Genomic DNA, 18,358 nt, shown 5'->3' on the forward strand with positions numbered 1-18,358 from the left:
CCAGGCACTTGTCATCTCCCGTCTGGATTACTGCAACTCGCTGTTGGCTGGGCTCCCTGCCTGTGCCATTAAACCCCTACAACTCATCCAGAACGCCGCAGCCCGTCTGGTGTTCAACCTTCCCAAGTTCTCTCACGTCACCCCGCTCTTCCGCTCTCTCCACTGGCTTCCAGTTGAAGCTCGCATCCGCTACAAGACCATGGTGCTTGCCTACGGAGCTGTGAGGGGAACGGCACCTCAGTACCTCCAGGCTCTGATCAGGCCCTACACCCAAACAAGGGCACTGCGTTCATCCACCTCTGGCCTGCTCGCCTCCCTACCACTGAGGAAGTACAGTTCCCGCTCAGCCCAGTCAAAACTGTTCGCTGCTCTGGCCCCCAATGGTGGAACAAACTCCCTCACGACGCCAGGACAGCGGAGTCAATCACCACCTTCCGGAGACACCTGAAACCCCACCTCTTTAAGGAATACCTAGGATAGGATAAAGTAATCCTTCTCACCCCCCTTAAAAGATTTAGACGCACTATTGTAAAGTGGCTGTTCCACTGGATGTCATAAGGTGAATGCACCAATTTGTAAGTCGCTCTGGATAAGAGCGTCTGCTAAATGACTTAAATGTAAAATGTAAATGTAAGAAAGATATGCACATTTTCCCACCAGTTGTGTTTCCACCAAACAGGCTTGTTGTGGATAAAAGTCCATGCGTGAGGATGTAGTGCACACAAAATGTACTTCTTCGCTTAAAGCTGCAATATGTAACTTGTTACTGTCATTCCCATTGAAAGCAAGTCTACGATGTTTTACACGTTAGTCATTTCGCAAAGACTTGTGGGGAGTGCATTCTTTTTCCTACTAAGAAGCGGTAGAACAGTTTTATGTGGGCTATGGCTCCCGGTTTTAAGGTTCGTTTTTGCATCTTTTGCTTTCGGTTTTGTAGGCTACTCTAGCTTCAAACAGCTGAAAATTCTATATTTTTGGTTATGGAAAAATATTTCACAGCAGTTTAGGTCACGTGTCAAACTCATTCCACCCATTTCGCTCCACCCTTGTACTTGATTAACTAATTAAGGTTAGTAATTAGAATGACACTCCCTTGACCTGGTTGTCTAGGTCTTAATTGAAAGGAAAAAAAAAATACCCGCAGACACTCTGCCCTCCATGGAATGAGTTTGACACCCCCGGTTTAGATAGTATGCCTACAATGATTATCTACACCAGGGGATGCCAACCCTTTTCACCCGGGACCCCCTTCCCCCTGCGCGCGCGCCACATGAAAATGTACTTTCATATGATAATTATTATATCAAATCAATATTTGCGCATAAAGGCGTTTCCACCGCCATTTATCGCGTAATTAATTTTACCGACACAAAAAGATCCCACCATGTCCAATGAACAAATGATCTGTTGGCGTTTATAAAATTGAAGCCTCCCGAAAGTTTCCATCACAGCTTTCATTAATATAAAAAATAAAAAAAGATATGACTTTAGGTAAAATGCATTAGGGTCGTACAGTGCTTTGATTTAGTCATTAGGCCTAATAGGCTGTTATTCACATTCTAAACCTAATTCTCATGTCATTAAAGAATTAAATGAATGCATGTGGGATTTTATGCTCATTGCCGCACGAAAAAAACCCTCCAATAATTTAAAGGGCCAATCTGCAGTTAAAACAATAACAAAGTAGACACCCCAACTCTGTAATGGTATGGTAAAAAGCTGAGGGATGGGCCAGGAGAAATATAACCACTCTCACATTCATAAACATGATGGTGCAAGGACTGACCATCCATGAGTTAACATTTTCTTTTCAACCAAATTTTTAGGATGCAGTGTTTGCATTGTTTACAAACATTGTTTTATATTTTGGGTTTTGATAGGGTGTGACAGTTAAACTAAGATCATGAGGCATAATTCATTCTTAAGTCCAAAAATGCATGTAGCAACTACAGATTGCCCCTTTAAATATAATATTTAAAGTATTTACCCACTTTTTTTCTCAGCATTACAATTTTAGATTTGACAGTGTTGGACCAATGATTTACATCTGTGTTTATATACATCATTGAGTAGCACACATACATTTATGTGAAATGCAATGACACCCCCACACCACTAGACTTCAACGTTGCAAAGACCTCAGTTAATACTGCTTTCTTCTCAGCTTGAGAATCTTGTTAGCTAGTTTTGTGATGTAGTAAAGATTGTTTATTATATTGACAAGATAGTAAAGTGACCGCTATAACAATGGAAGTACATGTTCTCAAAGATGGAAGGCGGGCGATGTGAGAGCAGGTGGGAACATTCTAGCCAATGAATGGCCCGAACGAGTGTGTACAACAGGCCATAGAGATAGATAGAGGACTCATCTTTGTATGTGCGATTATAGTGTCTGTGACAGCACCTTTGAGGCTATCTACATTTTAAAGTAGTAAATTATCTTCTTCATCGGCTAACTGCTCCCAACTCATAGGAGTTGACCGCTTTAATGGTTGAAGTCCTCAATATGGCAATGTCCAGGCTTGAACGTATATATGATGAGTCCTCTATCTATCTCTATGACAACAGGCACAACTCCGATATGAAGTCGTTTTTTTTCAAAGATGCCGAAATGCCACGTCCGTACACCATTACGAAACTTCTATTGATAAAATTATCCCCCACATAGCAAATAAAATATACAAAATTTTGTTAACCAAATTTGACACTCAATGACCATACAAACGAATCGTATTTTCGTGGACATATTTTGGGCTGAGTAAAACCTCTCGCTTCACCTCTTCCTCTCTGGATGTAGTGAATTTGAAGAGGTGTAAAGATGGCGGAGAACAGCGGCACAGATCCCACTGTGGATTCCAACGTTGTTGAAAATGCTGCCTCAGACGGGACCATGATCGTGGTCACGGTAAAAACTCCGAAAGATAAAGAGGAGATAGCGATCTCGGAGGATTCTTCTGTCTCACAGGTATTCGCATTTATTTACACAGTCAGTTATGCAAGTCATGCTGTGGCTAACAAGCATACATCGAAGTTAGCTAGCCAACTTGCTAACTATCACCTAGCTAGTTTACGATGTTAAGTGGGAAGAATTATCCCAATTTCCCAACTAGTAATCTTTCTTTTCACCTTGTCCATTTCCTTAAATCGGTAGTTTGATTCGTGTTTTGCACAATCGGCAATGTATAAATACATATAACCACGTAACTAGCTAACGCTAGCTTGTGAGCAAGCTAGCCAGCTACGTTTGTCGCTGTCAGTCTCATCTAGCTAGCTAATTTCAGCTGCGGTCAGGCTAGCTGATAACCGGCTAGCCAATGGAGGCTCCGGCCATTGCGAAAGCCAATTGGGAAACTGGTGAGTATAATTTGTGGAACGTTCCAACAGGAAACAACGCATACAGTAGCACGATCAATGTAACTAGCTGCCGAATAGGCATCAACTCACCACGTAGCTTATTCTTAATGTTTGTCCACCAGAGTGACAGACGTTTGTCGGAGTAAATGTGGTTCGTGAAAATGTTTGAAATAGCCCACATCCTACCCGGTATCTTATTCTGGCGATATACAACTTTGTATGCGTTGTTTGTGGGCAACCTTGTTATGGAACATATTCATGTTGGAAGGTTCCACAAATTATACCCACCCCCTGGAATCTGATCGTAATCTTACGGCTAGCGACATGGTTAATGCTGTATTTGGTGACTTCCTAAACCATTAACATTTGACCTCATGGTTCTTATAAAACTTAAAGCGACAGCTAGCAGATTCACGTAGTTCGCTAGCTAACGATAGATTTCGAGATAGCTAAGCCAATTTAACTTTTAAAATTGTATTACCAACACTGAATGATTTGGATGTGTATATATCCTCTTTATTCCTATTTGTCTTCACCTGCCACTTCATTCTGTCTCTTGCATACAGTTTAAAGAGGAGATATCCAAAAGGTTTAATGCCAAACAGGACCAGCTGGTGTTGATTTTTGCTGGCAAAATCTTAAAGGATGGAGACACACTGAACCAACACAGCATCAAGGACGGACTCACTGTTCACCTTGTCATCAAGACTGCTCCCAAGTAAGACTATTTGCTTGCCCACTATTCTAGTAACACCATTGTATGTGTGAGTGATTGATAATGGGAACATTTAGGTTGATAATGACCTTGCTTTTTCTCCAGGACTACAGTTGGTGGCACATCCCAGTCCTCTGCATCCAGCTCTGGGACCCCCCAGGCCAACAGCAGCATCAATCCTAGCGCAGTGCCCAATGCCAGCACAACACCAGGCACTGGGCCTACCCCAGCCTCCACACAGCCACCCAACTTACTGAGTTAGTGACCCAGTCCCCACTAAACCATCTCACAGAAAGACGACCATATCGCCTTACACCTACTCAACATCCACACAACTAGGCATTAACCTATATCCTTCCAGTAATCCACCGCCCCCTTGTGTCTGCATAGGTGGGTTTGGTGACCTATCTAGCCTGTCAGGCATGGGCATGGGCTCAGCCAACTTCATGGAGATGCAGCAGCAGATGCAGAGACAGCTGATGTCCAACCCAGAGATGCTGTCTCAGATCATGGACAACCCTCTGGTGCAGAACATGATGTCTAACCCAGACCTGATGAGGCAGATGATTGTGACCAACCCTCAGATGCAGCAGCTGATGGAGCGTAACCCTGAGATCTCCCACATGCTCAACAACCCTGAACTTATGAGACAGGTCAGGTCTGGTGCTCAGATGGGTCCTTTTCCCAAGGTGTAATAGACTTGGTTTTGGGTTATCATTGCGTGTCTTGTCTTTACTTGAATCCCTCTAAAGAACCAATGCTTGAAGAGCATATTACTCCAACCATTTTGCTTTTTTATGTAGTTAGCTTGCAATGTAGTTTAAATGTAAAAAGGGGTCTATGTAACATTGCAAATGTACATAGGCCCAAACCCTTAAACTATACTTTTTTTAAACTAGACTTAAACCGCACCACTCTCAAATTGTGGGAGGAATGGATGTGAGGAGGCTCATGCGCAGATGCATAATGTTAACTCCCTCTCTTCAGACCATGGAGTTGGCAAGGAACCCAGCCATGATGCAAGAGATGATGCGTAACCAGGACCGGGCGCTTAGCAACCTGGAGAGCATTCCTGGGGGATACAACGCCCTCCGGAGGATGTACACAGACATCCAGGAGCCTATGTTCAGTGCCGCTAGAGAGCAGGTAGCTATTATTCCTGAAAATATCATATGTAGACAATTGTCTTGAATCAAGTCCGGTTGTGTGATTTAGTCCACTTCCCTTTCTTTTTTTCATCAATAGTTTGGAAACAATCCCTTCTCTGCTTTGGGGGGCAACTTAGACTCTGGCGTGCAGCCCTCCAGAACAGAGAACAGGGAACCCTTACCAAACCCATGGGGACCCCCTGGAACGTCCCCCTCAGAAAGCAGGGGGACTGGCGCTTCCACGACGACAACCTCCTCCGCTGGCGGGACTGCACCCAGTGCCTCCAACCCCCTGGGCATCAACGCCTCTGGGCTGGGCAATGGTAACACCACTACCTCAGAAGAAGCACTTTCACCTTTTTGTCAATCTGCAAAACTATATTTCCCTTTACATCTGTATTAACATACCACCCTTGAGTATAACCCTTGTTTTGCTGCTTAGCTGATCTGTCTGTTTCTCTCATTCCACTCCCTATAATCTGTCCAGGTGTGTTCAGTAGCCCTGGCATGCAGAGTCTAATGCAGCAGATCTCTGAGAACCCCCAGCTCATGCAGAACATGCTGTCTGCGCCCTACATGCGCAGTATGATGCAGTCGCTGGCGCAGAATCCTGAACTCGCCTCGCAGGTCTGCACAACTTTATCCCTCTCTGCAGTAGGATTCAGAAGTCCTGAATCATACTGATAAGATGAATATTCTAGGCTATTTTGTGTGACGAGTAGAATCATTGCTTAATCCTTTACTATTTTCCTCAGGCAATGCTGAACAACCCCCTCTTTGCCGGAAACACCCAGTTACAGGAACAGTTGAGACATCAGATGCCGGTCTTTCTCCAACAGGTCAGATTTCTGTTTCCAGTTATGCACTTTAGTTCCACATAGTGACAAAAAGAAGAAAAAAAAGAAAGATGACAGTGTTATGGAAGGCATTGAGTTTCTAACTGTGACTAAATGGAAAATCATTTCGATTGACGAAATGGATGGTTATTTTACAGATGCAGAATCCTGAGTCACTGTCTGTGATGACTAACCCCCGGGCCATGCAGGCTCTCATGCAGATCCAGCAGGGCCTGCAGACCCTACAGACGGAAGCCCCCGGGCTCATGCCCAGGTACTGTACCATCTGTTATCCAGTAGATGTTTACTGGAGAGACTCGTGCTTTATACATTTGATTTTCTTGATGATGCCACTAACTTCTTTGGGACCGTTTATCTTTAAAATGGTGTGAAATACTTGTATGTTTGATTTTTAACTATGTGATTTTTCTGTTTTGAATTTGGCGCCCTGCACTTTCACTGGCTGTTGTTGAGGTGGGACACTACCGTCCCGAATATCCCAGAGGTTAACTGTGGTTCTTCTCCTAGTTTGGCTCCTGGTGAGATCCCAGTGATTCCTCCAACCACAGGAGGCAGTGTGGCCCCAGAAAACCTTCCTCCCCCAACACAGGGCTCAAATCCCACCGCTGCCACTAACCCATCCCAGCAACAGCAGCTCATGCAGCAGATGTTACAGATGTTTGCTGGGGGAGGAGGCGGCTCATTGGTATGTCATTGAGCTGTAAACACAATTTCTGACTTTCTACTTGGTAACTATACTTTGCTATTTGCTATTGTCCAGTGGCTTAGCATTAGCTTTGTGTTTCAACTGGCTTCATTGACCTAAAACCAATTAATACTGGCACTGAGACTTGTCTCCTAACAGTCACTCAAATAGGACCCTAGCAACATTTTTCATGCAGGCTCATATAAAAATGACTTTGGCTATGCTCCCTTTCACAGACCCTAACCCCGGAGGTGCGGTTTCAGCAGCAACTGGACCAGCTCAGCGCCATGGGCTTCATCAACCGTGAGGCCAACCTGCAGGCCCTCATCGCCACAGGGGGAGACATCAATGCTGCCATTGAGAGACTGCTGGGCTCCCAGCCCTCCTAACTTCCTTAGCCCCCTGAGATTACCAGGAGAGAAGGGTTAGGGGGGGGGGGGTGCTGGAGTGGGAGATGACAAATGAACACAGTCCATCACAGTCTGACAAGCCCCTCAGACTCAATTGAATTCCAATTACTATTCATCTCTTTGGTTGATCTGTGAATTGTAGGAAAGATATGGGGGCAGGAAGTGGGTGTTCAGATTCAAGTTTCTATTGGAGAGACCTCATATCAACCCTGTGGAATGATGACATCGCTGCAAAATGACGCCACCACTAACATGACTACTTCCTCTGTTGACTATGGGAGACTATTTCTGAAATGACTGTGCCCATTTGCTGGAAATGCATGAGGTTGCCAACTTAACCCATCTTAATGGATTGTGTTTAGCCGGTAACAAGTTGAAATTTGGAGGGATGTGAGTGTTGAAATCATAGAATGAGGGATTCCTCTGACCTTTTATTTTCATGAGAGCCTGCTTGTTTTTACTTAATTTCACTCTATCATGCCTGATTGGCTAGTATTTATTATAGGAGCTGTAGAAGTTACCTTCTCTTTTCTTTACCACTCACCTTCAGTTTACCTTCTGCTTTAAGAATTTCTTGACATTTTGATGATTCCTTTAAAACTGATACAGGCTGTTGGACTCTCTGAGCACTATTAGCGCCCCTGGTTCAGCTGTTTGCTTATACTTTCAGGTTTTTTGGAAGGGATGATTTTCAGATTGGAAGGTCAAACAAGGTAGCTTGGTTAGCTCTGTAGTTAATGCTACATTGAGTCAATGAATGCTATTGAGTGTAAATTCTTCAACAGTTTAGGCTCTGGTTAAGTGATCAGACCTCCAATGTTTTTAATCTGAGCAATGATAAAAATGCAGACACCTTTTACATTAACCATTTTGTGTATTTTCATACAAGCAGTGGTGTAGTGCCTGATAAAAAATGTATGTATTGGTTTCAGCAATATATTCCAAAATAATTTGTTGAATCGATAATGACAAAGTGTGCTAATGGCATAGAGAATTATTTTTCTTAAACCCATACATATTAGTTGCAGTACCTACAGTTAAAGAAAATCTGTTCAGCTCTGCATTTTCTTGGAGTCCCTTCACTCTGTTATCTATTCTAATAATACCTTTCAAGAAATGTGCTCAAGTGTGGTGGTGATTCATTTAATTCAAAAGCATGGTCTACACTAGTAGTCTTCACTCCTGATCCTGGAGGGATGTACCCTATGCTGAATTCAGATGATCAATCCTTCTCAAAATGCACACTTGTTCATCACACATCAGATTTAAAAGCACTAGACTGGACTGCAGTGAGAAATGTGGTGGAAACTCCATTTAGCCCAAGCTTAGGCCAATCTGCACCCTTTTGGCAAAGTAAAATTGAAATTGAGTGCAAGCCCAGCACAAACACAGCTGATTCAGCTTTTCATGATCTTGATGAGTAGTTAGTGTTGTAGACTTAGCCTGTTCACACTGACTGCAACCCTCTAGGACCAGGTGTGTGATTAACACTAGTCTACATTGTCTATGTTATGAAATTACATGAACTTGATATGGATGATTTGTTCAACGTGTACGGGATTTGTTGTGTGTAGTCTGAGAGGTGGGAAAGTTAGTGGTGACCATGCATATTTGGTAGCTCATTAAAGGACCAAGCTTGAAAATATAAATTGTGAACTGTAATAAACATTGAAGTATCTTAATGGAAATTAAGCTGTTTTAACATTCACCAGAGTGGAGCTTGGATTTGTTTATGTTCCTCCATTGATGACCAAATGAATAATTAGCATGGACATCTTAGATCTTCAATTTATGATAATTTCATAACTTTGAAGATCCTGGTCTAAAATGGTGGCTCAAGGAAAGCTGTGTAAGTTATAAACATGACTGGCTAGTTCAGTCTCATCAACTATGCTTGGGCTGTTAAGTTTAAAGCAATGCTAGTGTTAGACTCATCCGGCCTCTGCAAAGAGATTACTCAGGGTAGCTATTAAGAATTTTCAACTGATATGCCATTTTGTTCCTTTCAATAATGGCAATTAGCCACAGTCAGGATACTGCAGTTAACTCTGTTCTTCTAATACAGATTCCCCCCCAGTCCTCTTACTCAGACAAGTGTTTAACATCTCAGGAGCAACATGAAAAGGATATCAATTCTATAATTGGGGCAGATCTGAGCTGAAAAGGTGCACTTTGAATATATTATTCCAGTGACCGGTTTCAATCGTCTGGAACGCACCCACTGCAATTCCCATAATGCATTACGATTTGTATCAGGAAGTTGAAGGAGTCAGCTGACTGGATTGTGTTGTTGTAGAAGAAGTCACTGAACTGGATGGTAAAATACACTTCATAATTTCGCCTAAATTAATTCAGTTGCTGCAAAGTATTACTCACTCCAACCATGTTGCGGCCAAAAGCATTGACGCAAGTTCTCAGCCAGGCAAATACAAGCGGAGTACAAAGCACACTGTAAGTACTGAGTGGCAGAGGCACGTGAATATAGCGTTATTTTCTTCTAACTAGCTAAATCGGTTAATTATTTGTTCTTAAGATGACTTGTAACGACAGCTACCTGCATGGAGGTAAGTCTTAGCTAACACTCTCTCTGGCTAACTTATTTACATGTTCACCCCGCAGATTGTTAAATAATGAGGGGTCTCTTTTGGCTTACTCTGGCTATGGGGACACTGACGCTCGAGTGACCGCTGCCATTGCAAGCAACATCTGGTCGGCCTATGACAAGAACGGGCATCAAGCTTTTAACGAAGATAAACTGAAATTCATTCTGATGGATTGCATGGTTAGTTTGAACTATATGGTCTAGTTACCATGCATGAACAAAATGTTTGTTACATCATTCTGCCTTGCGTTGGTTATCCATTGAGTATCACAGTCAGAGGCTCCAGAGAAATTAAGCTGTATGCTCGATAACGTTAGTTAAATAGTGGTAGAAAAGGATGACCTAGGCTATTTGGCAGCTTGGGAGGTAGTACCACTAAAGGTCAATTGAAATTCAATGTACATGCATTTTTATCAATTCCTTTCTTATCTTATCTTTGCAGGAAGGCAGGGTGGCCATCACACGGGTAGCTAACCTACTGCTGTGCATGTATGCCAAAGAGACAGTGGGCTTTGGAATGCTTAAAGCCAAGGTGAGGAAGAATACTTTGAGTGTGGATGACATTGGTGTGCAAATTGTGTTGTATTTGAAATGACAAAACACCAATGACTAATTCCTGAAGAGAACAAGTATGTATGTCGTTTAAAGAGCCATGAGCACAGACCATGTCTGCATACCATACTAAGCATATATCTCCTGTCTGTATGGTATTTCTAGGCTGAAGCATTGGTGCTGTACCTGGAGGAACCTTTAACCCAAGTTGCTGCATCATAGGGGAAGTCTGGCTGGAGTGTTGTCTTCAATTTTGTATCCCGTGATAATACATGAACACTTGTTGCTTATGTGACTGCTTCACCTGGTCTTCATGAAACGCTGCAGTCTGTGTATGAATGGACTGAGTATTTTTCTTCTGATTACTGTATTTATACCCCGTATGTTCTAACTTAATGCTTGAGTTTAGTAATTTGGCCGTTTGTGGCATGCAGTTCAAATGTCAAGTTCACACATTGTGTAAGGCGGGCTATGTAAATCTTCAATGAATTTCACTGCCTGTAAGAGGACTCCTTTCTCAACTGCTGAAAATGCTGACACATTAACTTTAAGGCATTCGCTGTTTACCCTAGTCAGAATATTACATTTATCTGTTGTTGCCACGCAATAACATTTATGATATCCTTTTGTAACAGGCTATCCATAAACTCTTTTTTTTCTCCAATGAAAAATCAATATGTATTTGTCTTCAAAAATATGAAATACATAAAACCATTTGATTCATATGTTAGATTTTTAGTTCCAGGGGTACCAAGGAGTTTTTTGCAGAACTGACATTACAGATTTACTGAACAGACCTAATATTGCATTACCTTGTCAGTTGTTTGACAGTATTGTTATTACTGATATATTTGTGTTTGTCAATTCAGAACTTTATCAATACTGTTTCTAGGTCCCTTTTGCTGTTACTTTGTGTTCCTGGTTTGAGATGAACAGAACCAGGGGTTTATTCATTAGTTGCATACCGTAGTAAAACGTTTTGCAATAAATTAGGTTCTATTTGACAGGTAGGTCCTGTGAATACACCTCAGAGGAAGCAATGATTGTCTTTCGCCATGTAAAAGGGATAGGGAAACAGTAATTTCCTGAAGGCAATCATTTTGTTTGTCCAGCAGGTGGCATGTATCTATTTTTTTCATACAGTTGCTCATGTGGTTGTCCTACCTGTTCAACCTGCCATAGACTTACACCAAGCCACTCCCCCAACCCCCATCATTCCTCAGCAGAACTACCTGATGACACAGCGGAGCAAGTTCCTTGTAAACAATCTAGGTTTCTATTAAACGTAGAGGGGGACAGGTGACTTGCAAAGTGTTTGTGCGGCTCTTTTAAATCTGAAGATTAGGGTGAGTGGCTTCTGGGGAAGTGTCATCTTTCCTTTCTCCCCTCACACTCTTGAGAGCTGGACCACTGAAGGTGTACCTCATGGGTTCAGATGAGGCCTACAACTTTGTCTTTAAGGGTGAGTCCTTGTTCTTTCACATTTAACAGATTGATGTCCTACATTTACACAATGTAGCACACACTCTTATTCAGTAGTGATTGCATACATGTTCAGACTTTTTTTGCTTACTGGTCTTTTATGGGAATTGAAATCACAACCCTGGTGTTGCAAGTGCCATGCTCTACTAACTGAGCCACCATGATGATATAATTTGTATGTCAACAGAGTGACTCTGAAACCTACTTCGTTTGTAGTTAGAGCTAGTGCAGTGTTGCTCAGTACCGACAACCATTGAATTATGTTACTTGGTGTGTGTGTGCTAAGGCTAGAAGCTAAGTGCCAGCACAGTATCAAAACCACACTGTAGATTGTTAGTAACACATACCACACAGAAATTATGCAGGTCACTCCCACCTGTGTTGAAATTACAGAAAAAGTCTAGGGTGTGTCCTGAAACAGGGCTGTAGTACAGGGTGTCTCAGAGTAGGAGTACTGATCTAGGATCTGTTTAACATGTTAGGTCATGATGAATATGACTGTATGAACAAATCCTAGATCAGCATTCCTACTCTTAGACGCTTTGTGGATACGAGCCCAGGTCTAGGAGTTTTATCCATTACTTTTAAGAATGCATCTAACCTTGAGGTTCATTAATATGCTACTGTTGGTATTTTACAAGTCAAGACAGTGCTACTTCAAGAATGTTGCTATTTCTATGAACTTGAATGCTATTTCTGTATGTAACTGAATACATTCTTGACCTCCAACTGTTATTGTGGTGAGTTTCACAAGCTTGTCAATATCATTCCATGAAAACACACATTCCTGAATATTTGATCCTATCACTCTTTCCATTATGTCTATAGTCACACCAGAGAAGCATGTGTACTGTTTCACTACATGACTTACTAAGTCCTATATGCTACAGGCATGGTAGAGGAGGTGGTGATGTGCATGATGAGGTGAAGTAATTTGTCGATTAGGGAAACAAGAAAACCCAGTTAGTTGGGCCCGGGGATGTTGATGACGTTAAATTTGGTGTTTTCGCTGAACCACATGGAAGTTTCTGCCATTCATTCTGGAACGAAGGACTAGGCCTAATTCTACATAGCTTTATTTTTTAAACTATCCAGACATCATGAAGTAAAATCTAAATGAGTCCCTGCTTTGATTGTCTAAACGTAAATGAAGCTTTTATATGTAAATAAGTTGAGGGAACTGCTCAGTCATAAATCAATTCAAGTAAATCTGAATTATTATTAAATTAGGAGTTTTTTCCCCGCAACTTACTTAATACCCTTTTGCCTCAGAACAAAGTCAAACCAGGCCAGTAAAGTGCTTCAAGGCCTCTTATCCTATTTGCCATGGAAACCAGGGATATTGTTTGCATAAGAGCTTACTGAGTATGGGAGGGGTAAAATGGCAACATTTTCATCTCGCCTAATAAAAACCAAAAGCAGAACAATGATCTGCCAATGGAGTGAACAATTACCCAACACAAACCAAAGTAAAACATCTTGTAAATGTTCTTTCCTGCTGCCTGTTTTACACCTCAGGTTAAATCTAAACTGGGTTCGGAGACCAGAAACTGGATAGTTGCTTTAGAATGTAAGTCTGGGAACATGAACAGGCATGATCCCAACATTTTTGCTTTTGACAAATATCTTATTGCCTGTTAAAAGCTCTGTAGCATAAATCAGCATGCAGGGAAGATACTCAATACTTGCTAATCTTTTCCCCACTAGTGGTTTGGAGGGCAATAAATAGAATATGTATTAAAGGTGACCGTACTGAATAAACATGTCACTTTATTTTAAACCTTCTGCACACTGCCGTTTATCACATTCTTGGTTTCCTTATATCTTTCTTGCTTGTGCGCCATGGAACTTGGATGCTTATCTTGGTTCAGCTCACATTCTCATGGTTGAGATTAAAGCAGAAATTGGTGTTTGGCTCAGCTCAGTCAGCTGTGGTGAAATCATGGTGTCATTGTGACATGTGGTCATATTTTCCTATATGTTTGTCAAGTAGGCCAAGGCTGGCTTTCTGAGTCAGCTGCTCACACTCTAGAAGCAAACACATGAGTCACTGAAACATATAGGGGGGCATCATTGTTCCTTGTACCTCTTCTGTTTGGACTCAGTATTGCTCACAGCAAGATAGATAGAGGGAAGTATCAGTGTGAACTGTACCACCTGATTTTATTAGTTGCTTCCTCTTTTGAAGGCCTGTTTCACTACAGGAAATTCCCCAAGAGCAATACAATAACCCCCCCCCCCTCACTCACTGGTTCAACTTTGGTTCTCTTCAACAACTGACACCTCATCACTGTATATACTACAGATCTCTTAACCTACACAGCGTGATAATAACAAATTAGCTCCCATTTCCTAGATGATAATTAACACGAACAAGCATGATAATTTATTTTTAAAGACACCTGAGCCATGATTTTGATGCTACTTCTCAGATGGTTTGTTCTACATTCCTCACTTAACATAATTGTCCCTGTAACTATTTGCACAGGTGTGGTGCTGTTTCTGTCATAGAACACCGTTGTGAAGAGAGTACTAATGATATAATGAGCAGCAGACTAAGACTGAGGGTTTAGGGTAGGGTTAGTGATATTGAGTGGGCTGTTTGAGGACACACCTAGGACTCACCTAAGAGTTATGCTATGTGCATGAAGTTCAGGGAGCAGCCTTATTGTAGTTATGAGTTTGTGTTAATCAACGGGATGACATGAGCTGGATTTTAACAGTAAAGAAAGGGGGACATTGAAGAATCATTGTTTTTGTGTGGAAAAAAAACATGACTTAATCTCATTATTGTAATTCCATATGTGTTGTGCCCTGAAATGGCACCTTGAGGTTCTACACCTGATACTATTGTGCGTCTGCACTATGGCAATATAAAGTGTTCTACATCTAGGATGAAACACCCAGTCCCCTTCATTCACATAATAGAGACTCACGGGAATGTAAAGCACATATTCAAACATGTTTCTGGTGCACTAGAACTCATGCCCTCCTCTCCCCCTTCTTTCTTCTCCAGTGGTTCTCATAGGTGAGTCCGGCGTTGGCAAGAGCAACCTGCTCTCCCGCTTCACCAAGAACGAGTTCAACCACGACAGCCGCACCACCATCGGGGTGGAGTTCAGCACACGCACAATTCAACTGAAAAGTCTCATAATTAAGGCTCAAATCTGGGACACGGCTGGGCTGGAGCGGTACAGGGCCATCACCTCTGCGTGAGTAATCTGGGTGAAACTGTGGACCCACGTACACGCGCACACACAAAGGGACCATTTCTCACTATTGTGTGGGCATCTTGGGTGGTATTTTTGGCCCAAACACTCCACGTGGAGAGGCACTGGTTTCACACTTTGCCCAGATAGCCTGGAGGAATAAACAGCAGGTTCACTGTTCTAGTCATTTACTACTTGTGCATTTTGGTCTAAATATCCATTATGGCTGGGCATTTTCAATACACATCCAGACCCAAACATGTTTCTTCTCTGACTTAAGAAATTCCTGACTAGTTCTTTTGTAAAGGCGCTGGAAGGGTTAATGGCATGGAAACACGTTTCAAAACAATAAAACTGTGTCCATTCAATTTAATGACATGGAAAATCTGAGGATATGTTATACCACAGCAGGATTAATTCTTCTCTGTCAAGAGTTTAGTAAATACTTTACTGAATAATTCCCTCATGCACATTTCCTTCCCTAGAAATGTCTTTCTGCAATCAAAAACCAAGTCTATTAGAATATTACAATGCTTTTGTCGGTTCAATGTATCGTACTATGGAGGCCTACATGGCATTTCAAGAGAAAAATGGGATATGGATACTCAGAAGGTATCACCCATCACATATTTTATAAATATGAATAAAAACATCAGGTTACATATTTTTTCATATTTTCTCCCTAGTTATTATAGAGGAGCTGTCGGAGCGCTATTGGTCTATGACATCACCAAGCATCTGACCTATGAGAGTGTGGAGCGCTGGCTTAAGGAGCTATATGACCATGCAGACCCTCACATCGTAGTCATGCTGGTGGGCAACAAAACTGATCTGGGGTCAGAGCGATCAGTGCCCACTGAGGATGCCAAGGACTTTGCAGGTACAGCTGCCAAGACTCTGACACCATGAATATATCCTAGGATAATAACAATGATTCCATTGTAATAAACATAATAAATTGCATAAACTTCAAACTTCAAAATTTTGTTCCCTTATATAGTGAATTGTGGTTTTGCCTTGTTAATATACTAATATTCACAACAGCCAATAGGCCAATAGCCTTTATTGGTTCAAATTTGTGGCTTGAGCAGTGCTTGACTTGGGATCTGAGTACCGCCACTGCAAATGTTCCACTGCTTGAGTGCCTGTTCCTCTTATAGAATATTAGCTCAAAGGTATTGTTGAGCTCCTGCACCTATTGTAAATATAAACAGTATCAGCACCCAAAATGAGTACCAGAACCTATTTCAGTCCATATCAAGCACTGGGCTTGAGTCACTAGTTCACCCCAAATTTGACAAACCTACATTTTGAGAAAATACTCAGTAAACACTACCTCTCTTGCTCTATGCAGAAAAGAATGGCCTATTGTTCTTAGAGACATCAGCCTTGGAGTCCACAAACGTTGAGACTGCATTCCAAAATGTCCTTGGAGGTAATTGACTTTTATATATTTACAGTACCAACCCTATTATTGATTTGTTTGTTTTTAGCTCTCTAGCTAACCTTGTTTTTTGGTGTAAAAGTAGTGCAATCAATGCTCAGTAATTCATCAGTTAAACTGAGTGGAAAGTTGGCATTGCAGAACAAAATGCTTGTGCCACATTTATTATTTTGTGTAAGCAGTTGTCACTGGCAGTTTGTGGTCAATGTTTTTTTGTCACTGTTTGTTGCACCAGAATTCACACTATATTCCTGTGCCTCTTCCATCAGAGATTCACAGGAAGGTGAGCAGTAAAGAGGTGACCCGGGGGTCCATTAGTGCCGTGTCTCTGGCCAGCCCCGTCCCCAGAGCTGCAGGCGACCCTGAAGAGAAGAAGCCCTGCTGTAGGAACCTCTGATGGGACAAACCACCCCCTCATGTGGAATAGAGCACTCCATCTTCCTCTAGTTAGTGTGCCCAAAGGGTGCAAGCCTGATTGAAAAGAATGATGCTGAGCAAGACCACTCTGATGTGACATAGTTACATGTTGGCAGACAGAATGAGGTTTCCATTCCTAAAGATGATGTAATGTGTATGTACATGGCTGGGGGTACATTTTACCCCCAAAGAATCCAGCAATCATTTGAATATAAAAATATATCAAACAGCTTTTTTTGTGTAAACTTCTAAGATTCAACGTTGCTTAGGATGATTTTATTTTTAAAGGTAGTCAACTGATGTACAGAATATTTGCATTTTTAGTGACTGAGGTTGGACAACAAGTGCCAAAACCATGTTTTTACACAAAGCTTGATTTAATTAAATTTGCTGTCACTGTTGTTCGTGCTCTGTTTACTTAAAGTACAGTTTCATGTCATTTTTTATCTTTTGCTTTAATTGTTCCAAAACTGTGTATTCTTATTGTGGGGTGATTTTACAACAATACAGGAATATTTTTTTTGCACTCAAATGCCAGGTTCATTATTACTTGCCTTATAATTAGCACTTTTTACATTTGATTTCCTTCACAATAATTGCCAATTCATCATAATACATGTAAAAATGCATATGCCAATAAGTATAATACACAAATGGCAACTGATAGACAAGAACATAATGGAATAGCCTACATTTTCCATCTGTGAGGATTACTTTTGATTATAATGAAGATATCCCATTAATGATCAGACATTGACCATATTGATCTCATAAGTCGCCCTTAGCTAAACCTATAATAATTCATTTGTAAAGTGCTTTTTTTCAGACCCAAGGTGCAAAAAAATACAATAAATAGGCCTACATCCAGACACAAAAATATATATTAATTGCATTTATTTAGCTGCATAAGCATAGCCTGCAGTTCAAGTGCTGCAGTGCTGTGATGTCATTATGATACTCTGCTAAGGATCCATTAAACCTGAGGGTCATGGTGCTTTCAAGACAGCTGGGAACTTTGAAAGAATGTGGTCAAATCCTGACGTCGGAGCTGTAGAAAGAGGTCCGAGTTCCCGACCTGGAATTCCGAGTTGGATGACCGTTCAAAAAGATTTGTCCCAGTCAGAATTATTTTTTCCTGAGTTTTGCATTTGTATTTATTATGAATCCCCATTAGCTGCTGCCTACTACTGTGGTCCAGCAAAATTATGATAGTAATACGTTTAAAAATGTGTCTCCTGACCCCTCCTGTCTCAGCCTCCAGTATTTATGCTGCAGTAGTTTGTGTCGGGGGGCTAGGGTCAGTTTGTTATATCTGGAGTACTTCTCCTGTCCTAAGTGTGCGTTCTCTAATTCTCTCCTTCTTTCTTTCTCTCTCTCGGAGGACCTGAGCCCTAGGACCATGCCCCAGGACTACCTGACATGATGACTCCTTGCTGTCCCAGTCCACCTGGCCATGCTGCTGCTCCAGTTTAAACTGACCTGA

The 18,358-nt window shown here is 41.7% G+C and overlaps 3 protein-coding genes across 3 annotated transcripts; all 3 read left to right on the forward strand.

The window, feature by feature from the left end:
• Positions 1 to 2,600: 2,600 nt before the first annotated feature.
• On the forward strand, positions 2,601 to 8,290 carry LOC118364422 (ubiquilin-4-like). Its single transcript, XM_035745944.2, has 11 exons — positions 2,601 to 2,965; positions 3,921 to 4,072; positions 4,175 to 4,326; positions 4,460 to 4,722; positions 5,057 to 5,215; positions 5,315 to 5,540; positions 5,705 to 5,844; positions 5,973 to 6,056; positions 6,212 to 6,327; positions 6,582 to 6,759; positions 6,996 to 8,290. Exons 1-11 carry the CDS (start codon positions 2,819 to 2,821, stop codon positions 7,146 to 7,148), a joined length of 1,770 nt encoding a protein of 589 aa, XP_035601837.2. The 5' UTR covers positions 2,601 to 2,818; the 3' UTR covers positions 7,149 to 8,290.
• Positions 8,291 to 9,328: 1,038 nt separating this feature from the next.
• LOC118364427 (ragulator complex protein LAMTOR2) lies at positions 9,329 to 11,046 on the forward strand. Its single transcript, XM_035745955.2, has 4 exons — positions 9,329 to 9,620; positions 9,789 to 9,951; positions 10,214 to 10,303; positions 10,489 to 11,046. Exons 1-4 carry the CDS (start codon positions 9,553 to 9,555, stop codon positions 10,543 to 10,545), a joined length of 378 nt encoding a protein of 125 aa, XP_035601848.1. The 5' UTR covers positions 9,329 to 9,552; the 3' UTR covers positions 10,546 to 11,046.
• Positions 11,047 to 11,636: 590 nt separating this feature from the next.
• LOC118364426 (ras-related protein Rab-25) lies at positions 11,637 to 17,276 on the forward strand. Its single transcript, XM_035745954.2, has 5 exons — positions 11,637 to 11,785; positions 14,822 to 15,017; positions 15,701 to 15,894; positions 16,369 to 16,449; positions 16,728 to 17,276. Exons 1-5 carry the CDS (start codon positions 11,749 to 11,751, stop codon positions 16,853 to 16,855), a joined length of 636 nt encoding a protein of 211 aa, XP_035601847.1. The 5' UTR covers positions 11,637 to 11,748; the 3' UTR covers positions 16,856 to 17,276.
• Positions 17,277 to 18,358: the final 1,082 nt, after the last annotated feature.

Source organism: Oncorhynchus keta, chromosome 31 (assembly GCF_023373465.1).
Source record: "Oncorhynchus keta strain PuntledgeMale-10-30-2019 chromosome 31, Oket_V2, whole genome shotgun sequence".
Lineage (NCBI taxonomy): Eukaryota > Metazoa > Chordata > Actinopteri > Salmoniformes > Salmonidae > Oncorhynchus > Oncorhynchus keta.